The sequence below is a fragment of the Dermacentor albipictus genome, unplaced genomic scaffold (assembly GCF_038994185.2).
Source record: "Dermacentor albipictus isolate Rhodes 1998 colony unplaced genomic scaffold, USDA_Dalb.pri_finalv2 scaffold_83, whole genome shotgun sequence".
NCBI lineage: Eukaryota > Metazoa > Arthropoda > Arachnida > Ixodida > Ixodidae > Dermacentor > Dermacentor albipictus.
Window position 1 is genome coordinate 31,734 of NW_027225637.1, and position 26,789 is coordinate 58,522.

General features: G+C 46.4%; 1 protein-coding gene across 11 annotated transcripts in view; it reads left to right on the forward strand.

The window, feature by feature from the left end:
• The window catches only part of LOC139053230 (zinc finger protein 25-like), a 55,920-nt gene that overhangs the window by 4,203 nt on the left and 24,928 nt on the right, over positions 1 to 26,789 (forward strand). For 3 of the 11 annotated variants that reach the window (XM_070530321.1, XM_070530324.1, XM_070530323.1), the window contains exons 3-4: positions 16,528 to 16,857; positions 21,505 to 21,711. In XM_070530321.1, coding sequence (XP_070386422.1) covers positions 21,519 to 21,711 — 193 coding nt within the window. In that variant the 5' untranslated portion in view covers positions 16,528 to 16,857; positions 21,505 to 21,518. Of the gene's footprint in view, positions 1 to 7,116; positions 8,878 to 16,527; positions 16,858 to 21,504; positions 21,712 to 22,421; positions 22,567 to 22,964; positions 23,048 to 26,789 lie in introns of those variants that run through there. The other 8 variants (XM_070530322.1, XM_070530326.1, XM_070530325.1 and 5 more) reach the window with 5 other exon arrangements.

The window sequence follows — 26,789 nt, forward strand, 5'->3', positions numbered from 1 at the left end:
TGGCGCCCTGGATAGAAATTACCCCCGTTTTGGTTGCCAGGGCAACCAGCCGAGCGTGTTGCTCCCGTTCAGCTGCGCACGCCTGGCACGGAAGAAGTGGCCAAAGAGCGCACCAAAGCCGCATGCACGCGTGCTGCATTCTTTTTTTTTCGCTGTGGCTTCTACGACGTGCCGCATGGCGCCGCCACTGCATACGGATCCGTTGGCGCATGCAACAATTGTGACCTTATCTGGTAGCCCGCGCTCGCTCGCGCTGACAGGAGTTTCACCTCCGAAATGTCTTACTCCGTGGTGCTGACAGAGAGCAACACCGTGTTGCTTGACACGAAGCTGCAAATTTGGAAGACTCAAAGAAGTATTGAGCTTGCATTCAATGACATTGTTACACGGGAAAATGCTGACGAGAAGCTATACGCACGTATATTTACCAAATGAATACGCTGCACTTCACCAAAGGCAACAGCCCGAGCTAGCCTTTAATCATCGTCTTCACACCGCTGGCCTCTTCTGCATCGTAACTACTGGTCCATAGCACTACCCTTGTCGGTAAAAGTGCCAACCCAGTGCAACTAAAGGCCTGGCTCGGAAGCACTGAGCCTACTGCCATGCACCACATCACTGGATGATCTAGTAGAGGGTGACATTGAGCTGACGGGAGCAATTTCGTAGATCACTGGTGTCACCTGGTGGAGCATGCGGCAGGACCTTGTCTATCAGGAAAGGAGCTTCTCTGAAAGTCGAGCATGACGAGAGGGTTACCGCAGGAACATGTGCACACCAAGGAAAAATTGTCTGTTACAGTGGCAGGCATTGTAGAGTTGCTGCTGAGTGGCTTGCGATACCGTCAGTCGACCACGGGAAAGTTGGCAAGCTTGGTAGGCCAAGGCGATGGCACTGCGCATACTCGCCTGTCTAGGAGGTTCAGAGAGAAATGCAGTATCCAGGGGCAAGGTTGGTTTGCGACCCTACAATAAATAGAAAAATTGTGGCAGCGTCTTGCCGAGAAGAATTATAGGCAAATGTAATGTAAGGAAGGGCAACGTCCCAAGCATAGCAGTTCTTCAAAACGTACATGGACAGCATATCTGTGAGAGTACGGTTCAACCGCTTCGTCGGTCTGTTGGTTTGAGGATGATGTGAGGTGGTCAGCTTGTGTTGTGTGGAGCAGGAACGCAAGATGTCGGTGATAATTTTTGACAAAAAGTTGTGACCACTATCAGTAAAAATCTGTCACGGGGCGCCGTGGAGCAAGGTAATGTCATTGAAGAAAAAGTGCAACGTCAGTGGCCCAACTCGTCAGGAGAGCCCGTGTGATTGCCGGCACCCTTAGTAGGTGGCGTAATCATTTGCAACGGCTACCCATTTGTTTCTAGTGGATGGCGTGGTAAAAGGGCTGAGGAGCTCTAATCTAGCATGGAAGAATTGTTCTGCAGGGACGGTGATCAGCATGTAGCGCCTGAGGCTCTTTCTGGTGCTGGCAGAAATCACAGGCAGCAACATGTTATCGGATGAGCTGAGCGTCACCAGACCAGAATAAACGGTGGCGGGTGGGGTTGTGCCTGAGAGATACCCCAAGGTGTCCTGCAGTAGATTCATCATAGAACTCAAAGAGCAGAGTGCGTTGTAGAAGTTTGGGCACGACAAGAAGATATAATCAGACCCGCCATGGTAGAAGTTCCCTCGTTAGAGAATGCCAACCTGGAGGACATATCGGCGAAGAGAGGCATTGTTAGGTGAAGAGTGCAGATGCTCAATGATTGCTCGAAGTGATAGGTCTCAGTACTGCTCAACGGCGTTGTTAGGGAAGGCAGACAGAGAAAATGCCATTGGCGGTGTTACAGACAGTGTCGTCAGGCTCGTTGACTGGGTTACGAGACAGGCAATCAGTGTTCTTGTGGAGACAGCCAGATTTGTAAATGACAGAATACGAATGTCCTTGTCAGCGTCACGCCCAGTGAGGAAGTAGACCTGTAGGGTCTTTCTGTGAGCACAACCAGCAATGTCCATTCTGGTGTGTGATGACTGAAAAGGGTTGGCCATTTAATTATAGGCATAGCTTTGCAACTGCCCAAACTAGTGCCAGATACTCGAGCTCAATGATGGAATGGTCATGCTTGAAGGTTGTAAGGTGTCTGCTGGCATAAGTGGTAATATGGTTGTTGCTGTGCTGGCATTGTGCCAGTACTGCACTGATTCCGGGGGCTGCTGGCATAGGTATGGACTTAGGTAGGTGCAGAAGGATCGCGCCTTTCCCTGTAAATTCTCGAAAATGACGCCGTCATCAATCAGTGGTCTCTTTGTGACGCTCAGGAGAGGGTGACATTGTTATCTTGAAATGAGCTGTCATTTCTGGGTGCTTGAAAAGCTGAAAATCTGGAGCGTGACTGCCTGTTCTACTACTCAGGCAACGCTGATTGAGCTTCCTTGAGTGAACGATGAGACGTGATCAGCGCCCATGATAGCCACATGTCTGCCGGTGAAGCATCTTTTTTCTGAGGGATTGTCAGGCACAACACCCCTGCCACCAGACGGCGCATCAGGACGTTGAGTTGTTCGATGCAGCTCGGCTGGCTTGATGCTTGCATTTCTCAAAGCCATTGGGATGCAGGTTCCAAGAATTAAGATCTTCTGGCCAAAGGCATCCTAATAGGTGGGCTCCGACTTGACTGTATAGATGCAAGATGACAAGCTCCATGGAACGACCTTTGTCAACCCTGCACAATGCCGCAAGCGCCACATGCAGGCCACTCATTGCCAGCCTGTACAAGTAAAAATAATCTGACAACCCCCTATCTGAAGGGAAACCATGAAACACACGGTTCACATTAATCTGGACAAGCACGAGGAAACTTTCAACTATGTCTCCGTGCAAATAGGCACAAACGGAGTTTATGTAATGAAGCTAAGTAATCATGAATTAGAGCTTCCACAGATCAGGAAGACGAAGGGAGAACTGACTTTGATTGATTGATATCTGTAACACTTAGCACAAGATAGCTACATGATCATGACATGATGCCAAATTGCGAAATAAACAAAAGTGAAAACCATCTACAAGCCTTATCACTTAAAAATTGGCTCAGAAGGCCTGATTTATTTTGCCTTTCTTTTAGTTCACTTTTAAATTGTGGTACTGTAAGGCTACGCCCTACCCGAACAGGTGGCCATATTTATGTGACGTACCTTTGGATAATACGATGCAGCGTGATTAGAATAAATCACCAATTCTGACCTGTAAAAAAAGAACTTCCAACAAATCATGCAAACTATCGAAAGCAAGTTACAAGCAATTACACTGAGGCCTTTTATCTTCACTGACGCTTTCCTTTCTTGAGTGTTTAATTATCTGATTTTTCAAGGAAGTAATCAAACTAACTAAACAAAGTCTGCCATACCGTGAGCAGAACAGACCAACAATGTCCTGTGTTTGACAAAAGCTCCTAAAACGTTCAAAATTTAGTATTGTTGAAGAAATTGAAGTTTTTGTGCGCAATCTACAAAACGTGCCTAAAAACACTCCTGCACGTTATGACTTGTATGAACTCCTGCAAAACCATAACTTATCCACTTGCGCAACTTGCGTGTGAGCTTCCAAACTGTATGAATGAGAAGAAAGGGGGTCAACTGAGGGGCCTAGTTCTTATTAATCATATCATGAGAAGCCAACAAACAGGGAAACCAAGGAAAACATTGGGTAAATACCTTTACTTATTAATTGAAATAAAGAAAAATAATGGCAATGAAAGTAGATGAAAAAACAACTTGCCATAGGTGGGGAACGATCCCACGTCTTTGCTTTATGCGTGCGATGCTCTAACCAATTGAGCTACTGCGGCATGGTTTCCCCATCCACTTTCTTCGGTATTTATGTTTTACTACGAGAATTAACCTTGGGAGTGTTAGCCAGCACCCCCCACTCTCAAGCCTTGTCGGCGGATGTCAAACATCTTTTCTGCCGCAGGCAGCGTAAGTACATGATTTTTCAGGGTGCAGGCACCTGGTCAATAAACCTGCACATGCTACCTGAAGGCATCAATGTTGTCGGATTCAAGACCCTCATTATGTAAGAATGAGAAGAAAGGGGGTTAAGCGATGGGCCCAGTCTTTGTTAATCATACCTTGAGAAGCCAACAAACAGAGACACCAAGGAAAGATATGGGAAAAAAACTTCTATTTACTAGTTGAATTAAAGAAGTGATAAATTAAAGCAATGAAAGTGGATGAAAAAACAACTTGTCGCAGGTGGGGAACAATCCCACGTCTTTGCATTACACGTGCAATGCTCTAATCCATTCAGCTACCGCGACGCTGTTTCCCCATCCATATACTTGGGCATTCATGTGTTACTACAAGAACTAACCTCTGGAGTGTTAGCCTGTGCCACCACTCGCAAGCTTTGGCAGCGAATGTGGGTCATCCTGTCTACCACAGGCAGAAAGGATGTTCCAAACTGTGTGCAACACTAACCCCGTTTGGCTGGCAATGCTACGTGTGTTGTGACATAAACTTTATGTTTGTAATTGGAGATCTAATGTGAGCCGAAAATGCTAACCACCTAACAAAATTTTGTGGCATTCCTTATGCTTCTTAAGCATTCATCGTTCAACTAAGCTAATTACAACATGAATCAAAAGAACAAAACAATTTGCAAACCTGTCTGCCTGATTTCAGATTTCAGACGAGCTGGAGAGGGTCGTGCATTTCACGGCTTTTGCAAGTTTCAGTCTTGAAGCAGGCAAAAGCCTCTAATTTGCCTGACGCACCTCGTAGCTACAACTTTAGGACAGCAGCCTCCAAGTACTGAGAGAAGATTACATTTACAGACCCACACACACACTGTTCCCTTAGGTGCTAGGCATTTGCCTTTCTTTGCCCCCGTGAGTGACTGGCTCTTGTAGCAGCCTACAGGATGCTTGCCTTTGTCCCTCTGCTTATGAAGAGACGGCTGCAGTGGGTTTAGGTAACTGTTACTACGTCTGAATCTTCATGAAGCTCTCCTTATTGCAACGTGTGTCACGTCGATCTCTGGAAACGCCTAAGCTGGGGATTTATCGTACTTTGCCTTTTTCAGAGTATCCGGCTGGATCCTGACCTTCGTGCATTTGCCTGTGTGGCCTTGTCGCTTCACATGTTTGGTTCCATGCTCCTTACCCCATCTGCCTTTCTCATCTTGGGCCTATCCCTTTGCTTCACCATCTGCTCTGACGTATGCAAACAGCCATAGGCAACTTTTCCTGGCAGGCTGGCCGAGCTTGCCGCCTACGTACACACTTGGACTAATGGACCCTCCGTTTCTTGCGCAGAAAAAACCGCCGCTGTCTACTGCCTTCCCCTCGCTTCCAGCTACCAGCATGATTGACTCATCACTGTGCTCAGCTGCCTCAAGAATCATTTCATGGTCCTCTGACTGCTGCGCAATAGGGAATGCGCCTATCAGTCTCTGAGTCTCCTCCCATGTTTTTGCCCTGAAAGCTCCCATATTGGAGAAGGGTTCTCCTCATTCCGCCAGTGCCTGCTCTGGCCTATTCGAGGATCAGTAGGTTACTTGCTCTGGCAGGCTGGCCGAAATTGCCGCCTCCGTACACACCTGGCCGTTCAGTGAAAGCTGTCCCATACATGGCTGCATGCTCTTATCGGAGTCCTGAATTATGACAAATACCACCCGCTTATCACAGCTTCTGGCTGTGTGGTTTTTTCCTCCGCAGTTGTAATACACAATGATATTCCGCGCCTCCAATGTGTGTGCACCATCAGCGGGAGCATCTTCGTTGCTTCTGCTACTTTCGGTGTGTCACCCTCTTTCTCCTGATGTGTGCTGGGGGTATTTGAAGTCTCCGGTTTAAAATTCCTACGGAAATACTTGTTACCCTTTGGCTTCCGGGAACCATATCCTGCTTTGTCGTTTGTTTCTGATTGTCACGGCTTACTTCGAAAACTTCGGAGTGGGCGGTAATGCTTGGCGAGTTGTGCTGCTCTCTCTTTTTGCCCTTCGAAGTCGGTTTGAAATGCTAGACAGAAGGGTCTAAAGAAATCCATAGCCCTATTGTAGTCTCACACTTTGTCCTCAGACAAGCAGTTCATGAAACAGCAATACTGAACAGGATTAGTGCTGGTGATATCTTGGTCCACAAGTTGCGGCTGACACCCTCTTTCTCAGTAAAACTTCATTTGGGCCTCGTTGGTACATAATTCTGAACTTAAACTTACAGCACAAACACCTGAGATAGACCACAAAAGGAAAATATGACACACACTCTTTCAAAACCGGCGAGGATATGAACTATATCCTCTTCTGCCCTGAAAGTATGGAGCAGGAATTGCGCTATTTCCCATCTAAGTATCTGACTTTTCTGCTCAAGCTCTTCCATTCCAAGAACATGCCATTGTGCTGCCTCCTGCTCATGCCTCTGGTGTGTTTCTGCTTCAAGTTTGCATCTTTTTGCCTCTTCATGCTTGCACCTCTCTGCTTCACGGTTGTGCCTTTCGGCCTCTTCATGCTCGCGCCTCTCTGCTTCACGCTTGCGCCTTTCTGCCTCTTCATGCTGACGCCTCGCACGCCTCTTCTTCACATTTGCACCTCCCGCCTCTCTCCTGCTTCACGCTTGCACCTCTTGCACTCCTCTGCCATTTGCTTTCCTTCAACAATGGTTTCCCAAGCCTCTTCAGCTTCCTGGACCGTCGCATTTTCTGCGTTCGTGACGTCGAGACTGCTTCTTCTGTTGCGGAGCTGGCGAGAATGCCCATCTCTTTGCAAATTAAAAGGAGGTCCTACGCTTTGAATTTCTCCATGGCGAATTACTTAGCCTTCAAAATTCACCCTTCCTTAAAACTGAAGTTTGCTATTTAAGGGAGGTGAATTAGTAAAATGATCCCCACTAGAAAACACAAACGTACCCTCCTAGCATCTGCTTACTTGTACTAGCAAGAGTTCTGGTGACATGAAGAGCAAACATCAGGGAATAACTAGTCCATCCTTGTCACTATTGGGAGACTGCAGAATTTCTTGTTCTTCGTGCTCTCTTTTTTACAAAGCAATTTTCCTTGCCTCACCAGCCTCCTCCCAACTCCTCTCCTCATTCTGCAGAAGCTCTAATTGCTACATTTTGCCTTTCGCAGGGCCAACCGAAATGTTCATCTGCTCATGACTTTCAAGGAGTTCTTGGATATGCAACTTCTCCATGCTCACAAAGCACCCTGTGTTCCTTCCCCACTAGCAATCAGCCCACAAGACACTATATTATTGATGTATGTAATTATTTAACTAACAGCACCAAACACTATTATGGATTACCTGCACTATGAGTCTTGGGAAAAGAGAAGCAAACACGTAGCACTCACCACACCAATGTAGCCAATGCGAATCGATCTCATAAGCTGCCGGCCTGTATTGTGAAGTCGGTTCCATGTATGGTGCCGTGCCAGGTGCCGGCAAAAAGAAGGGTTCCGAGCGACAGTTACGAGAACAAGAAAAGGTTTTATATTCAGAAGTACATGGTTGAGTTTTATACACACGGTTCTTAACTTTAAGAGTGTACTTCATGCTAGAGTGTGTATGTCAGAGCTTCTTCCTTCTCGCATCCATCCCAGTCCACTTTTTTTTATGCCGTTTATTTTTCTCCTTCTCTCGTCAAGGAATTTCACAGGACAATCACAAACGCCTTACCATTCACCGCATCCTGCTCCCAACGTTGCACAATACAAGGCGGCTTCCACATGGCAAACTGAACCGGCCATTGATGCCTTTATCGGTAGTTCTAGACAATGACCCTCTCATCAATCAGTGACCTCTTCGTGATGGTCAGGAGAGGGTGCCATTGTTAGCTTGAAGCGAGCTGTCATTTCTGGGTGCTCGAAAGCCAAAGATCTGGAACGTGACTACCTGTCCGTAAGACTCGTGATGCTGATTCAGCTTCCTTGAGTGAACAATGAGGTGGGATCAGCACCTGTGATTGCCGCATGTCTGCAGGAGAATCATCCTTTGTTCTGATCGATTGTCAGGCACAACAGCAGCAAGATGGTGACCGTAAGGGTTGCCAAACAAGTTCTGCAGCAGCTTTTGTTTAAGTGTATCTCAACTGGTGCGCTCGTCTGCGTGTGTCCTAAGCCATACTTGAGCTGTGCAACCCACTGAGGTAAAATAATATGTAGGCAAGCATGACGGTTGAGTCACACTCGTTATTGGTGCTGACGCGTTGGTACAGGCTGATCCAGTCATCGACGTCTTCCCTATCTTTCTCCATGAATACGCCAGGATCACGTGGAGTGGAGCGTGCGATGTGGCTCGTCGGAGTAGCAGCATGTGTCAGAGCCGGTTGAGTCGAGCTGTCATCTCCGGGAGCCTTGACGGAAGGCTCGATGTACCATCCACTGCGAGCCCCATGACGAGGACAGGGCATGTCTACCTCCACCAAATATGTTACTTGGGAAGTCAAAGACAAGAAGCAACATACAAGTTTATTTACAAAATGAGTACACTGCACTTTGCCAAAAGACAACAGCCCATACTAGTAGCCTCTAATTATTGTCATCACCTTCACAGTGCTGGCCTCTTCTTTATCGTAACTATTTGTTCGTAACAATATTTATGACTCTGAAAACTGGGAGTTTTGTCATCATGAAGGTTGTATCCAGTGGCCGTGCCTATTAATGGAAAAAGTGTTAGGGACCCTTTTTCACCATGAACTGCTGTTTCAAAAAGGCTGGCTTTATGCACTGGAGCAAAACCCCCATGGTAGTGATAGCATCATGGTGGAAGCTGCTAACATAACCGAGCCCTGGGAGCACGTCACTGTTTCTAGCCTCTCTGTATTAAAAAAAAAATCTGATAAGTGGTAATGCAAGCCCATCTGTATTCATGAATAAAAAATGCATGTTTACCTGCAGAAAGTATGTTTGGTCACTTTATTGTCGCTCTGAAAAAGTTGAGATAACTTTTCTGCAAAATTTGTTAGTCTCAAGATTTTAAATCTACAGTAAAAATATTCAACACTGAGGGTTCACATTTGGGGGAAAAATACTCTCGATGGTTTAAGATGAAGAAAATTGGGGGTGCATTGATTATTTAGAGATGATTGGCGACTTCAATGTCATTAGCAGTCCGATGATTGGTGCACGATTATTGATTGTATGATTTCTATGATAAGTAATATAAAAAGTGCTCACACCTGGGATTCAATTTGGCGTCAAAGTGGTTTAGTAAAGAGCAGCACGTACCGAGTGCGGCTGCGAAGCAACTGAACAAGGCGTAGGTGAGTGCCGAATTGGAACGTATCTATTTCGGTGTATTTACTATTTTATTCTTCTAAGTAGTTATGCAACCCATCTGTATCTGTATTGAAAAATGAACAATGCATGTTTTTCTACGAAAAATAATAATTGGCACCTTATAGTCACTCTGAAAAAAATGTGTCAACTTTTTTGCAATATAGGTCAGTCTGACGATGTTAAACCTGCTATAAATAAGAACTCAACGCTGGGGGGTCGCACTTGGAAAAAGAAAAGTAGGCCCTAATGGGGTTAAGAAGAAGCAAATTGGTGGTGCATCCATTTTTTTAAATGATTGTGGACCTTAATGTCATTAGCAATCTTATGATTGGTGCACAGTTGTTATATACGGCAGTGGTAGGGGTAGTGTTGGTAGTGGTGTCAAAGAGTTTCAATACTGGCACATGCACAATGACCCAACTTGGCATCAAAGTGAAGGGCAGCTTGTACAGTTGACCACAGATTGAAATGGATCACGGCTTAGGCGGCTGGAGCAGCTGCAGGGCCGCACCATGGCGCTGTTATCGCGCGCTCAGGATGAGAGTACCCAGAGTGATGTCAAACTTCGTCTCCGCACCCTTGTTTTCGCGCAGGTGCTTGTCATGCTTAATGAATTTCAAGTGTGGCATTCAGCCTTTCTGCTACTGACGGTCGGGACTAAGGGACGCGTGAATGCTAGTAGTTCCGCCAGCAGTAAAATGCCAGTAGATTTGCGAGTAGTTCAGCGCTTTACGCTGTCGTGCAGTAGTGCATGGCCGCAAGTCATCAAAGCGCTGCAGTGTGAAGGAACCAGAACCCGATGTTTTTTTTTCCTTTTCTTTTTTTTTGTCAGCAATTTTTAGTTGTGGACACAATAAAATGAAGCATGGCTTTGGTTCAGTAATGCGGACCAGTGCCAACTATTGAAAAGGGCAGCTGCTGTTGAGACGTCTGCTCTCGCATGTCCATGTCCGTCCTTTTTAGCTCGCAGCCTCTCCAAACCTTTAGCATCACCTTAGCACTCTTTATTCATAGAGAACAATGCGGGATGATGTCGCTGTAACTGCAATGTCTGATGCGCTGCTGGAATAGGTTGTTGGGGGTGCGATTGTTCTCCGTGCCTAGCTTGTGCTGCAGCTTACGGTTGGCACCTTAAAGGGACTCTCACCAGGCCCCACAGCAAACTTTTGTTATATGCTGGAAGTTGTTACGTTTCCTCTAGGGAGCATTCTGCCACAGAAAATTTTCAAATCGGCTCATTAATAGCCGATATATAAATATTTCAGTGCCACAAACCCATGATTTCTGCAGGCGGGCTCTACTGCAAAGCAAGACAGTCTCTCTACTCGCCCTGTCTAGCCTCCACAAGCAAAATTCCTTCCCTGCATTCTCCCATACCGGACCTCGAGGATCGCGTGACGCATACATTTTTCTCACTTTTTTTTTCACTGCTATGCACTTCCGTGACAACGCGCGCGAGCTGTTCTCTTGTTCGTGAAGCGCACAAATTTTCCACGCTGTGTGCAGGGAAACCGTACTAGTGGCATAATTCACTGCTATGCTAATACTGAGGCAGAACAAGCGGATTGCAGGGCATGATCACGCGCTGGAACACAGTAGAACATGGCACAGTTTCGGTACCTGCGCACGTGACCGCACGACCGTGGGAAGAAGCAGACGAAGCAGAAGTAGCTCTCTCTTGGTTCGGTGCGAAGTAAACCAAAAACACGTAGACATTCCGTTTGTGTGTTTTATTTTTTTCTCTAAACTTCAATTCGTCAATTCAAGCAACAGATCACACAAATAACAGATGGTGCCTCCAATAATTCTCAAAGTCACGCGTCGCCACGAGCTACGTCACACTGCAGACACGACTACGTAGGTGCAGGGACGGGAGTATATCATCCTCCGGCTTGGAGCGTGGCGGCTGCGAGAAGGAAAACCAGCGTTCGGTTTAAATTTCGGATCTTTCCGCGGCACATGGCAATGAAATACTTTGCAGGCACGATTGTTATCACATACTGTATGCTCTGCGCTTGTCAGCTCAACATGGCCAGACCTGGTGAGGGGCCCTTTAAAGGGACCTTGAAACGCTTTTGACGATTTTCTACAGACATACTGAGTCGTTAGAGTAGGTCCTTCTGGTCATTAATTGACACATCTAAGTGCTCTGCGTAAAGCATGTAATTTATTATAAGGTTTTAAAAATGCACATCGCTGCCGATCGCAGTGCACTGCTTGGCGGAATTTTAAGCTGCCCCTACCCATATGACCAAAATCACCCATATGACGTCAGTGGGGCAAGCTATCCGATTGGCTGACGAGGGCGCGTGATAATTTTTCCAACTTTATGGTAAACAAATGATCTTCGTAATAGTTGGAATGTTAGTTAATTTCTTTTTATAAAAAGAAAGTAGCATAAAGAGAATGCACAAGAACAATTTTTCAGTACACTTACGCACTTCCGGCACACAGCAAGTGTCGTCTGCTTGTGTTACAACATACTCCATTTTGACGAGAGCTCCGCGGTCAGAGTTGGTCTCAGTCTTTTCGTGAGCACTATGATTCGACTTTTTTGCCTTGTGGACTGCAAACGTAGCGACTGGCAATATGCCAAGCTGCGACATCGTGTCCCTCTGCAAGGCAGCTTACGAGCGAACTGGCTGCTGCGCATCGGACTGCCACTATCCGATCGGCGCCAGGATTTGCGCGTTTGTGGCCGTCACTTTACACCGGAAGATTACTAACGCAATAGCGTTTCACGAGTCCCGTATTATGGCAAACGTAAGCCGTAACGGGATGAGCCGAGATGAGCAGAAGGGCAAATGTGAATGGTCTGCACGGTGCAGCCACCTGGTGGCATAGAGCTCAACCATACACAGTAGCGGCAATGAAGCATATTCTTTTTTGCTCCTGGTGCGTATTTTTCGCAGGAGTGTAATCATCAACACATTGTTTTTATAAATGGTTAAAATATTTTACACTTGGTTAGAGCAATATTAGCGCTTTGTTTGGCTGGTTAAGCGCTGCGCCAACAAGTGTCTGGACTGTGCAGACCGATCAGGCCGCTCACGTACGTCTACGCCAAAGTTCCTTCATCAGCTTGAGTTTATGCCTCCAGTCATTTGCCGAAATGACCAGCTTGCCTGTGGTTAACAGAATACCAGACACATTCGGCGCTACGAAAGAATGCTCGCAATGCACGCTGCTTTGATAGCTCTCGCTTGGGGTCGACAGCCAAGCGGCTAGCAGGCAGGCGCGGGCAGGGGCGGGCTCAAAACAACCGGAAGTGGACGATGTGACGTCGCATCGTGACGCAGGAGCAGTGAAGGCGGAGCTTAGCCCCGCTTGCTCGGCGAACGAGTTGAGGACGAAAAGCATGGCTGGAGAGGAGGGTAACTTCTAATAGCTTGTAGCTCCATTAATACGCAACGCTTCACTTAAATTGTGGTGCGAATGTTCTACTTAAGCTGTACCCAACGCGTCTACAAAATTTGTCCGAACCGTTTCAGGGGCCCTTTAAAGGGACACTAAAGGTTACTATTAAGTCAACGGGGACTGTTGAAATACCATCACAGAAGCCTCGAAACGCTTGTTTCGTGCCAAGGAGAGACTTATTTTAAGAGAAAATGCGTTCTGAAGTGTCCGCGTACCTCTAGCGCAGTTCAAATCGCCCGCCCTCCGATCGAGGAGTACTGACATCATGTTCTCTTAGTGACGTTGTGCCATCGGTGAGTGGAACGGCATCCGCAGACGGCGCTACGGCTTTTCTGCGCAAAACGCAAACGCGCGGCCAGAAACAGAGCCAAGACAGAGCCGACAGCAGAGCGAAAGCGGGAGTATGGTGGCTAGCGGAAGGAGAAACGAATTACGTCTGACGGCACACGGAGAGTCCGTTTTCGTTAAACTATAGGCTGCGGCGAGCTCGCAGCGTGGTCGGCGTGGTCTGTGAGCCTTTTTGCACTCGCAACAGGGCATAAAAAAGTGCGAATCGACGCAAAACTCGTCCTAGAAACGTGCTTCGCCACAGCCAAGCTGGCATGACCCAGATGTCGTTTCCCGCACCGCCACCAGGCGCCGCTACTATACCTCAAACTCCAGCGCAATACGCCCATAAGCTGGTACTTCATTCTATGACGCAAACTTCGACGCTCGTCGCAATGGACCCTGACACCGACAGATTGGCTCGCGATGGTGGGCTCAACTTCAGCGATTTGAGCACCGACGAGCGCGACCTGCTGCTGAGGGCTCGCACTGCAGGCGTTGTTGAGTACTACGACGGTGGCCTCGACACCGGCTCTCCGGAGCGGGAAAGCAACGAGGGCTTCCCACGACATCACATGGACGTGGCATTCTCGCTGCTTGTTCCAAATGAAACTTTTGCGAGCCAGCAGAACCCTCACAGCACGACGCGATAACGAAAGTACTGAAACTCCAAAGCGTGTGCGGCGCAGAGTCGAGCATGCAGAGTCGAGCGAAAACGAAACCTTTCGAACACCCATATTACTGAAGGGCAATGTCAAAATGTTACTTTTTCTTAGAATCGAATAGACGTAGACAAGCCGCATTTTTTGCCGTCTTATAATCGAATGAAATGATATTTTTAATACGAGTAGTTGAGTATTAGTAACACAAATTATGAGGAGTCCTTTCGTCATCGGGCTAGTACCGGATCGTCGCTGGGGGGTCTCAAATCGTGTCATGCATTTACCTCAATTTCTCGGTTACTAAAGCTCTTTTCGCGATTAAATTGACGCCTTAGACGTTCTAGAACATTGCTCTACCACTTTAACTTGAGTTTCTGGCAACCTTTAGTGTCCTTTTAAGCAAGAAAATTTATCTCACTGATTTTTCCAACAAAATCAAAAGTTGCCTGCATCCATCATCTACTTACAGCGAAAAAAGTTTCCAGTTGATCCTGACTCGGAAAATGTCCAGCGACCCGATCGAGCCAATGTTTGGCTTTCTGAGCCGCATTGCCGGGTACAATGACATGCTGGACATAAAGAGTGCAGCATGTGCAAAGTGCAGAGTGCAGAGTGCAAAGATGCTGAAGACCAGAATCGTGGCAACTTCAACTGAAAGCAATGTTAAGAGCTTGGCCACATTCTCATCGCAGCATCTTCTTATTCAACAGGAATTGCATGGTGCGACAAGCACCTTTCATGAGGTCCTGAACTGCCTTTCAGCGCGACCATTTGTCTCCACCCTTCAGATCGCCAGCGTGGCCATGATTGACAAATACACTGTGCGTGCGGCGAGTGAGCACATTCCCTGTGCAGGCCGTATAGGCTTCCTACGGCGAGCAAAAAGCAGCACTCCTAAACACAGGCCCATCGCTCATCGAGACTGTGGTGGCCTGTTTTATCGATCTCGGGGAACTGCTGAATCTGCTCATAGGTCTTCAGAGATTCGTGGATTGTGTGCTTCCTCATTAGAGGCCCGTCGCGAAGCCCTTGAACTTTACGCACAGAGGATTGTGCAAGAGCCCATGAGCCTACCAGTGATAAGCTGTGGAAACACCGACACTGACCACCGCAAAGAGCTGCTGCTGCTTCTAAGTTCCAGGAAGTTTATCAGGCCGCCTTTTAAAAATTTGGTCAAGGAGTGGCTGACAGGAATGCTGCCGCCAAACTGCTTGAAAGGAAACCCCCTGTCAGGAAAAGTTCTCAAGTTATAGTCGAAATTTCTGCAAGGTAATGATTATCGCGATCTTGTCGTGCATCCCTGAAGCATAATTTGTGAGTAATGGAAACAAAGCCTGCTGACTGCTGAAATACCTCTTCTCTGCCTTTGCCTCCTCCTTTCCCTACTTTCCCCTTTCCCTCAGTTGGCATATCGATGAAGTGCAATACTTTAAACGGCTGAAGCAAGGTGCTTTGATCATGTTCTGCAGCAAAGGTTGAAGTGGACGAGTCGATGAACAGCGCCGAGCTGGATGCCTGCGGGATGTAGTCATTGGACAGTGGTGTGGAGACTTTTGATGAATCGTGGTCGTCATTGTCGAAGAGTCACGAGCAGGGATGCTTGGGGAGACAGCTGCTTGAGCATCATGTCTGCTCAAGCAGCATGCATATAACATGCAGACTCCGTCTGCATGTTATATTATTTCTCTAAACTTTAATTCGTCTCTTGAGACAGCAGATTACACAAATAACACATGTTGCCTTGAATAATTCTTAAAGTGTCACATGTCACTATGAGCAACATCACAGCATACACATGTACCTAGGCGCTTTTGTTGATATAAGTCATCCCCTCATCTTGGAGCGCAGGCCCGTGAGGAAAAGAGCGAACGGTGTTTAGTTCGAAATTTTAGCTGTTTCTGTGGTGTGTAGTGATGTAATTTTAGCATCCTTGATTATGAGTCCGCATTGTATGCGCTGTGCTTGTCAGCTCAAAATGGCCAGAGCTCGAAGGGCCCTTTAGTGTGAAAGTGGGGGAAAATTGGGTGGGGGAACAGGTGACTGGAAACTATGTCATGAACTCTAGAATTAGAAGATGAAAGATGCGGCAGACTTCATGGAAATAAATTGTCCTTGAGTTATGAATACCTTCTTCTGGAAGCGGAATGACAGGAAGTGGGCCTGGAAAAGTCGTAATGGGGACACAAGAAATGAAATAGATTTCATACATTGTGCCGACCCTAGCATAGTGCAAGTTGTAGAAGTGTGAGGTCGGGTAAATAGTAGTGATCATAGGTTGGAGAGGTCTAGGATTGTTCTCAATTTGAAGAGAGAAAGACCAAATTAGTTGGGAGGGAGCAGGCCAGCCACCCTAGACACAGTCAGGGTAAAAGTAGATGACAAGACAGGGGTGATTGGAGATCACTGGGAGAGGCTGCTCATTGAACAGTGGCACATAATAAGTACCACATACCCAGTGACCCAACCTGGCATCAAAGAAGTTTGTTGAATAGCAGCACATGCCCATTGTTACATGCTGAGCGACCGAAGTTGGGCCGGCAGTTAGTTTTGAACCCAGTTCCCATTAACAGCACAGCGACCAAATGCTCTACCCATTTGATCATAGACTACACACAAACACAAGTTGGCAGGAAAGAGGTTATGTGCAGTCATACATACATACGTACAGATCTACCGCTAAGTGGGTAAAGTCCTAAAGAATGCTTTTGCATTGAAAATGAACTGTGCACCAGCAATGTAATGTGTAGGGCGGGTAACCGGTGGCCTATCAGGGTTACTGAATTGTTATCAATCGAACTGTGGGCTCAGCGGCTGTGCCTCTAGCATGTCCACTAACCCGCTGCTCTTCGCCATGCAGGTGTTTACCGAGACAATCATCCTGACGCTTCTTCGTGTTCCGGCCGTCCCCGTTCCTTCGTGCATGCCAGTTGCGTGCGCATCATGGCCCTACTCACACGATGACCCGCTGGCGATTACAACGCATCTTCGAGCATCTACTATCAACGGAACCATACAATCGGTATCGCCCTCGCTGTTCCTGGACCTCGGTCAAGCCAATCAAGCACCATCGTCATCGACAGCCACCATCACGGCAGCTATAAGTCCTCTGCATCTGTGCGACTCGTTTCATGGGCTCAGCGGCTGTGCCTCTAGCATGTCCACTAACCTGCTGCTCTTCGCCATGCAGGTTGGTTCACCACGCAGTTTATTTGCTAAAAGGACGAACAATTACCTCTTGGTACAGCTGCCGAGCCCCCAGTGTTTGTTTTCTATGGCGTGTGAGTGCTTTGCTGTTGCCCGTTTCCTGTTGCTGCAATCAGGCGATATTGAGCTGAATCCTGGACCCTATACGGCGGCAGTCTTAGAGGAGCTAAAGAAGCTGTCTTCTGGGCAATTTCAACTTCTCTCTCGGAAGTCCAGGATCTTAAACAGAAGTTACTGGCAACTAATGACGCCCTGGTCGAACTCAGTAAACGCTTAACAAGCGTTGAAGCAAACTGCCAGCAAATTGAGCCCTCTAGGCAGCAGCTCGGAACCGTGCAAACTGACACCGCTGAGACGGTTCATCGGGTTTGTAACCTTGAAGCTCGCCTTGATGATGCCGATAATCGCTCTCGGCGCAATAACTTGGTTTTTTATGGTATAACGGATACTAACAAATCTGAATCATTTGCTCAGTCAGAAGAACTGGTTATTTGGCTGTGTTCTGACCAGTTAAATGTTTCTTTAGAGCCAAGGGAAATCGAGCGAGCGCATCGCCTTGGTCGATACAAACCCGGTCGTAACCGGCCCATCATTGCTAAACTTTCCTGCTTTAAAACAAAAGAATCCATCTTGTCGAATGGCCGCAAGCTTAAAAACACTTCATACAGCATGGGTGAGGATTTTTCTAAGCCAGTAGAGAACGCGCGAAAACATCTTCTCGCTTTTGCACGAAACCAATCAGTTCCTTTTTCTCTCCGCTTTAAAGCATTATTCATAGGTTCGAAACGCTACATTTTTGATCCAGCTTCCCAAATCGTGAAAGAACTATAGCTATCGCGTAGTCACCAGCATTCGTCCCGACGTGCTCTGCCTGTCCCCCGAGAACCTTTTTCAATCTCCGTTATTTTTACTAACATAAGAAGCTTTCTTCCGAAAAGGCAACAAGTATCCGATCTAGTATCTTCGTCTGGCAGTGACTTACTCATACTAACTGAAACATGGCTTACCAATGATATAACTGACGGTGAAGTTCTGAGTGAACTACCGAATTTTGATGTTTTTCGTAAAGATAGGCAGGGTACTCGGGGCGGTGGCGTTCTTATCGCAGTAAAAAAACATCTAATGTGCTCCAAAGTTAATGTGGCCACTGACCTAGAAGTTGTGTGGCTTATCATTCGCGCTAATCCGCAGCTCCTACTTCTTGGCATCTGTTATCGTCCCCCCAATGCTAATCCCGACTTCCCCCGCCAACTCAATAACACCTTGAACCAATTAACAGAAAAATTCCCGAACGCTCGCATCTTGCTCTTTGGGGATTTCAATTACCCACATATCGAATGGTCAAATTATTCTAGCACAGTTGCTAGCACGACAGGAACTAGAGAATTCTTAGATATCTGCCTTAATTTTAACCTCTCCCAGATGATAACTGAGCCAACGTGTGCAACTCATGTCTCGGCTAACATACTAGACCTCATACTAACCACTCATCCTGAAAGCATGTCCTCCATTAGCTACCTACGCGAAATAAGTGATCACAAAGTAATCCATGCTGTTTTCTCATTTTCACCTACAGTACGTCGTTCAGATCAGAAAACAATCCGCATGTATGAAAAAGGGAATTATACCACCATAAACAGCGAACTCATTGCATTCTATCAATCATTTGAATTAGGTTTTGAAAATCGCTCAATGCAAGAAAACTGGTTACTCTTCCAAAATAAGATGACTAACCTCGTTGCGCAGTTTATACCAACCACCTTACTTCGCTCTAATCGCAATAAACCATGGTTCACTAACGCACTAAAGAAACTGGAAAACAAAAAGAAACGTCAGTTTTGCTTCGCTAAAGTGAGGCCAAGCCCTAGCTCCTGGGGAAAAATACTATGTATCTGAACGCGCCTACCTGATAGCTATCCGGCAACAGAAGCACTCATTTTTTCATTCAGACCTACCCCGCATGCTCAGCAGTAACCCTAAAAAATTTTGGCAGGTTATCAATCCCCAGTCATTCCCTGGTGTCAGAATTTCGAAAGATGGTGAAATCTTACCTGATATCGACTGTGCGAAACTGTTTAACAATGCATTTTCATCTGTGTTCACCACCGAACTACACGTGCCTCTTCCTGTTTTCACTGTTGCTGCCATGGCTCCAATGCCGGATATTATTTTTTCGCCAGATGGAATATCTTCACTAATTGATAATCTTAAATTATCTTCATCAGCTGGTGTTGACGATATCATGTCAAAGCTTTTAAAAAACACGAAGCGCATCTCTGCCATGTATTTAACCTTGCTGTATTCCCAATCACTATCATCAGGCACGCTTCCTAACGAGTGGAAAAAGAGCAAGGTCGTTCCAGTCTACATATCAGGTAACCGTAATTCACCTTTAAATTATCGTCCAATATCCATAACTAGTATACCTTGCAAAATAATGGAACACGTCATATACTCACACGTAATGAATTTCCTAGACAGTAATAACTTTTTTCATCCGTCGCAACATGGCTTCCGTAAAGGGCTGTCATGTGACACTCAATTAGCTACATTTCTTCATGACCTACACTCAAATCTCGATACTAACACTGTGACCGATATAATTTTTCTTGACTTTGCAAAGGCGTTTGATAAAGTAGCTCATCAACGCTTATTATTAAAACTTTCTCGCTTGAACTTCCACCCCAATGTCCTAGCATGGATAAAAGAATTTTTTAGTAACCGATCACAGTCCGTCAGTGTTAAAAATACTACCTCAGAATTTCTTCCTGTAACATCAGGCGTACCCCAAGGTTCAGTCTTAGGTCCCCTCCTGTTCCTAATATACATTAACGATCTTCCATTGCATGTTTCCTCTCAGATTCGTATGTTTGCTGATGATTGCGTTGTCTATCGAACTATTACTAATAGTAATGACTGCATTTATCTTCAATATGACCTGAACAACATTACAGCCTGGTGTGATCAATGGTTAATGGTACTAAACAATAATAAATGTAAATCTATGTCAATTTCCCGCAGCCGTAATCGGCATGACTTCATCTACACAATTAATGACACTCCAATCGACACTGTTAACTCTATTAAGTACCTAGGCATTACGATCACGCATGATTTAAACTGGTGCTCGCATATAACTAACATAATATCATCTGCTAACAAAACCTTGGGATTTCTGAAACGCAATCTCCGCAACGCTCCTCAACAAGTAAAACTACTAGCATATAAAACACTGGTTAGGCCAAAACTCGAATACGCATCACCCATATGGCATCCTCACCAGATTTACCTCAGCAACGCATTAGAATCCATACAGAACCGTGTTGTAAGATACATTCACTCCACATACTCATATGATATCAACGTATCACCATTAAAAGTAGAATCTGGTTTGGACACATTAGCGCACCGTCGCCGTATCGCGAGCTTATCATTATTCCATAAAATCTTCACCAGCTCCCTTCGCCATGCACCTTACATTGTACCACCTTCACGCATATCGCTGCGCACAGGCCACCCACTAAATGTTGCTCGCCCTAGCGCGCGCACTGTCACCTGCTCGTCATCATTTTTTCATCGTACAGCTAAAGACTGGAACGGCCTTCCCCACCACGTCGCTGCCATCACCACCTCATCTGCCTTCGTGGATGAAGTAACGAATATTCTGTCTTCAAAATAAGATAGTGGGCGACCTCCTGTATTTTTGTACCACCCACCCCTTATGTAATACCCCGCAAGGGGTCTTTAAGGTAATAAAATGAAAATGAAAATGAACTGACGTGCAATCCTGGACAGCAGACAGGTAGAGTGATGAAATAGAAAATTTGCAAGCACGGCATGGTATTGTCACGTAGTAGCGACGGTGAGTAAAGCAGCAATACTAAACGTGAGAAAACTAGCGTTTTATTGGGTCAACTTGTGCCCTCAAAAAACATGTTATACTCAGAGAACAGCGATAGTGCCAAACACAGTCCGTGATCGGTGAAAATCTGAACAGTGGGTCAAGCACGTCGGCTTTTATCGATCAGTCGTCAAATGTTCCATAGTAGCCACTGGGACCTGCGTACCTTCCACAAAGTTCTACACCATTTGTGTCGTGCATACATGCACTCAGCTTATGCAAGGTTTGGCGACAACAGACAGCGGATAGAAGCATCGATAACATTTTAAAAACTTCCGATACATGTAGATGCGTCCTGCGCTGAGCGATAACACTTTGTAGATGGTAAAAGCGCTCACCCGTAAAAAATAAACGAGGTCATGTCTCAGTATCATCTGGCACAAGGCATGGTGTGACAGGAGATCCTACAGTTGACATTAAATATGCTGATGTCAATGACCTTAGGATGGTGCAATAACTTTTCATTACTTGGACTACACGAATAGCTTTATAATGCATGAGATGAAAAAGTGTCTCAAATAGGTTCTGCTGTCATAAGCCTTCCACAAAGAAAAGGTTGCCCTGCATTCGAGTATTCAGTGTGGATTGTCCTTTGTAGCCCGGAGGAATACTGAACTGGAAGGGTTATTTTCTGTTCCTTGGCTATGCTCCTGTATTTATTCTATTGTATTTTACCTCTTGTTCTTGATGCTGTAACAGGACTGCTATCGCCTCACTTATTTTCTGCAGGCCTCACAAATGCGATGAGCCTAGCTGAAACCATCACTGCCAAAATGGCATGCCATGCCCCTTCAAAGATCGGTGGTCAGGTCGAGGTTGGCATGCAGTGCAGCTTGCCTCTGGCTGACAAGTCTGTTGGGTGCTCGTTCAAACCAGGGAGTGAGTCTAGGAGCGTGCAGACTACGGAGGCTGTGGAACAGTTAAGCTCCACCTCAGGTGGGCAGTGACCGGCACTTCTCTTACGTTTGCTTGCTTGTGTGTGTGTGGTAAATGGCCAAGCCTGCCTAGCTTGGGCACAACTTGCTCAAGTGTGTGCAACGTTCTGCTGCTGATGACAAATTAACAGGTTTTTTATTCTTGTCTGCATACTGATTGAGGCAAAATGCGAAAATAATGCTAGCACACTGAAGCACCTTAGATTGCAGAGCTTAATGCAGAGCCGTGTTGAGCTGGTGTTGTTGCAGCCCTTACATTGCTTTATGATAACCTTACACTCAGTGAGTCTCTTAGCTATGTATAGATAGGTGTAGGAGTGTATGACCAGGAATATAGATCAATCCAGAATGTAAGTTGACCTCCGAGTTTGATGTGAATAAAATTCAAACAAAATTCTTTAATGCAGTCAACTATAATACATACCTTGTTTTTTCAATATGCTCATTCATTGAGCGAGCTGAATACGGCACGGGAACTGTAAGGATTCTTGTCCTGGGACAGGTTTTGGTCACAACATCCCAGAGCATATCATTGGTGATGACTAAGCGGAACTAGGCATGCGCAACACTGCCCTCAGGCAATGAGCAGCATGCACTGGGCTCCTGAGTTGCACGCCAGCAATCGCTTCAGATGACCTGCACGCATCTTGAGATGGTTTTAGTCCTCTCCCGTCGATAGCAGCTTCAGGTTCTTTTTTTCCATGTTTACAGCCTGCAGTGGCCGACGGGACCTCTTTTATACCACCTGTTTGTGCCAGTGGATAGTTATTCCATCTCAGCACCCTTGTTACGACGTGTTATCCACCTTTGCTGATGCGAAGAGTGATGCCTTTTCCCTCGGATAAATGAGGCACTGGTGAGCAATTCAAATGCCTTTGCAATGAATTGAATCTGCTGTCATCAGGAGAACTGGTGCGCGGTGCTCACAAGAAAATTCAATTGCAGTATCTTCAAGTTTACTGTCAACAGGGTAGCCATTGCACAACAAAGCCTCCAATGGAAATCGACATTTGCTCTGTTTTACTTTCTATTCATATAAAACCATATGACGCACTGCCACAATCTTGCTTCGCGCTTCCACCCATTTTATCACGTTTTCAGACGCACTTATAAAGCCCTGACATGTTATTTTTGCACAACTCGTGTTTGGACAAAGTTTGCAAATTTGGCATGTTTGCCACAATAATGACAAAAACTATGATCCTTTCTCCACTTTGACAACTGCAAACAAGAAAAATTTATTTTGTTTCACAGTATACTACATGACAGACACAGGAAGATCGTGCTAGTTATTCTGCGACAACTGACCAAAACCCAACCTGTCCTTGGTAATTCAGGTGCGTACAGTTGCAGTGTAAGATTAGCAGAATGGTTTACAACATGTTTAATAACATGAAGTCGAATTTGAATATGTTTTTTTTTTTCACAGCATAATAATGACACAATCGCCGACTGATTTTTTTGGATGGCCTATTTTCTGGGCCGGCCAGAATATTTTAATTCTGCAATATTATTGCCAATCTGTTCCATATAGTTATGTATAATAATAACGTAAACTTTGAATGTTTCCAAGTGTTCTCGTTTAATTTTTCTGAATTTTTCTCCCGATCGCAAGTTTGACACTACCGAAAATGCAAACAACATCGCTGTCATTTTGTTTTCCTGCAGCCTCAAAGCAGCATTGCACACATCTTGCATGCCAATTCAGAGCTACCATTTCAGGTACAGCCTCAATAGGCACCGCTTGATGCACTCTCCTACGTTCCTTTGTGCTCTCATTGCTGTCAGCACTCGTCAGTCGCATACGGCCAGTGGTACTCTTTGTATCGCCACTCATGTGCATTGTGGTTTAATTCAGCTGCATACTGTGATGCTAGGCTTAGCCACTTCAACAACCGATTCTATTCTGTGGTTTCATCGCCAGTTGTTAACAATGGTGCCGACACTGGCTTTGTCATCCGCCGCCTTCCGACAAAGGCTTTGAAGTGAGGAAATCATAGCATAGTGACGATGGAAAAGAAGACCACCGTTATCAGGAAAGTGCAAAGGGGCTTGTCGCAATCACACGTCGCAAAAGAATTAGAACTCTCGAAGCAGACAATATCAGTCTACATAAACAAGAAGGTAAAGATTTTGGAAGCCGCTGAGAAATCTTCCCGATCTCGACAGAAGAATGTCAGCCATCGTGCCCACCCAAAACTTGAAGCTATTCTAATGTGACTGAAAGCCATGATCGCCATGCCAGTGCTGGTGTCCGGTGATGTTTTAAATCAAAAGGCAGAAGCCGTAGCGCTTCATATGAACATTGAGGATTTTCAACTTAGTGATGGCTGGGTCCAAAATGTTGGGTCCCTCACCAGATGTGGCCATTTTGCGCCGACAAGCACCGTGTATACAATGCGTGCTAGCGATCGTGTCTGCTAAGTATTACATCGCTATGGGCCATGGAAAGAGCTGAAATTTCAAACCAAATGCCGTTTGCTCTTCTTGCGAGCTTTGTGCTCCCATCAGGAGAGTTGACATATTTCTCACAAGTGCGCCTACGTACATTGTACTGCTGTAACGTCACGCATAGTGACACATGACTCTGTCTGGTCTACGGCGAATTCGTCAGAGAAAGGTGCTCAAGACAAAGAGAGGCCAGTGAGTGAGTTAGTGTGGACACTCAAGCAGGGTGGCTCCATCGTCGCACCTGGGGTACTCAACTGCACTCGCGACGAAAAGCAGGCAGCGAGCGGGAACAGAGCATGGGGGGTGCTAGTAAGCACCTGTTTCACGTGCGTCTCAAAGAGTTGAGCAAACCCAAAACTGGCACGCCTAGGACTAGGGTACACCTGTAGGTGGTCGACGTGACGAAAGGGGTTTCCAAAGAAGGGATTGCTCCTGGTGGCCAAAAGCAGAGGGTAGGTACCTCATGCTGTAGGTGTCATCTGCGTTGAAGGAAATTAAGTCCATGGCTAGGGGATCAAGCAGGAATGAGGGCTGAAAAGGGGTCTGCAGTGATGACATGCTGAAACCAAGTTGGGTGGCAGTTATATGGAGGTGGGTTTGCACAAGGCACACCCTGCGAGCGATGTTCAGGGAAGGGCACGGCACTCCTCCACTCCGCAACACACAAAAACACTTGGGCAAGGTTCATTGAGTCTGACATGGCACAGAGAAGGCTCCAGAATCAGATCGCCAACAAGCATAGGTTTATTCAACCAAGACACAGCACAGTGTGACAGTCACGGCACTTATGGGAAAAGGCTCACCGCAAGACCGATCGAGTATGCGTGTCGCTGCGCTAGGGCTAACTGCGAAGCGGCCCACCAAGTGTGAAAACGAAAGAATTGCGGGAGCAAAGGTCCTTGTAACCACCTAGGTGCAGGCCTGTGAGCATCTGCCGTGGCAATGAAGCGCTCAGCGAAAGAGAGCTCGGGTGGAGAGGTGCCCGGGGCCCGCCACTCGGGAGGCCAATTGGGGCGCATCTTGGTGACACTAGCTCACGCGGTGATTCGACCCTGGGAGGGATAAATACGGTTTGTGCAAGAAATTAGCTTCGGCACGCTAGTTGTGTCAGCCATGTTGCCGTTATGGTGGCAGTTCCCGGAGATCAAGCTAAACGCAGTGGAGGAGTTGGGGGACGAGGCACAGGAAGGCACCTCAATTCCCACATCATGCAACGTCCGGGGAACAGATGTCAGTGACGAGCCGAATGCTATAACCCAAGTTAGCCCATGATTCATACACACCTGCCCACTTGCCTTACATTGTGCGAAGGCTGTGGCAGATTCGGAGCCTGTCCAGTGGCCATCATGTTACAACACATGATCCTCCCACCACCGCCACCGCAGCAAGGACAACGAACAACACTGGCGAAGCAGTGTTTGGAAGCACAAGCATGGGTACAACATATCGACGACAGAGCCAAGGCCTCCTAAGACATGCACAACCACAAAAAGGACACAAGCTGCTACAAACACCGTCGCACGAATGACTACGTTACCACTGAAAAAGACCGCTGCTAGCAGCCAGCCCAGTTTCGAACAAACCCGCGTGAGCCAAAAGGCTTACCTTCATCGACGAGCAGAGATATTTTCCGGGAACTACACGGAAGAGTCCGCTATCGCCGAAGGCACCCAATGACTCAACATTAGACGACTTAAGTCAAGTTCGATGGAAAGTGCTGTGACACAGTCATGATGTACAGCAGATCGTCATGCTGGTGTATCAGCGAACACCTTGCTGGCGCCTAAATCGAGAACAAGAACGGCATGGGCAAATTGCTATTGATGAACTCGTCCAAAAAGGAAAAAAAAACAAACCCCTCTGACGACTCTGCGGCTGCTAAGACGTTGTCAGGTGATTCCTGGGCTTCCCTTCCAGCCTGGTGGGATGCGAGTATCAACCGTAGTTGCTGCCGCAGCGAGCGTGTTAGCCTGTTGCAGACTCGGAAAGTGACAAAGTCAGCAGGTACAACTTGCACTGATTCGACTGCTGGCAGCTGAAGTACTCCGTAAGGACAATGTGCTTAAAGGAGCCACCGAGAAAATCTGGACAATGCCAATGACTTCCTCATCCATAGCTAACTGAAGAACATCAAATAGAAGGAGCATTTCATAATTGTCCGACTTGTCAATTTCCTTGCACGTAGCAGCGTGTTGTGAACAGAAGAAAGGGGACAGAACCATGCGTACAAGTCAGGCAATACGAGGTTCCATTTATTGCTTCTAAAACATTGGTGATAATTACTGTGCAGTATTTAAAAAAATTTAGATACTGTTCGTTTCGGCTTTTGCTTAAAAGCACATGCTCTGAAAGCATTGGAGTTTCCGTTAGAAAAAGCCAAGTGCAACACATGGCGAGAGAGAAGGCAAAGCGTGCAGTGTGTGGGGGGTCCCTCAAGGTAGAGGAGGTGCCAGGTGAGTACAGGGAGGAAGTCGAGTCAATCGCTAGACATTGTGATGTCGATGCTAAGCTCAAGAAAATCGAGGATTTCCAGCATGAGCTTGTTAAACAGGTCAAAGAGCTCAAGAATTAGCTAAATATGGAGTGCGATGCACGAAAAGCGGTCGAAAAAAGACTTTAAGCAGCCAA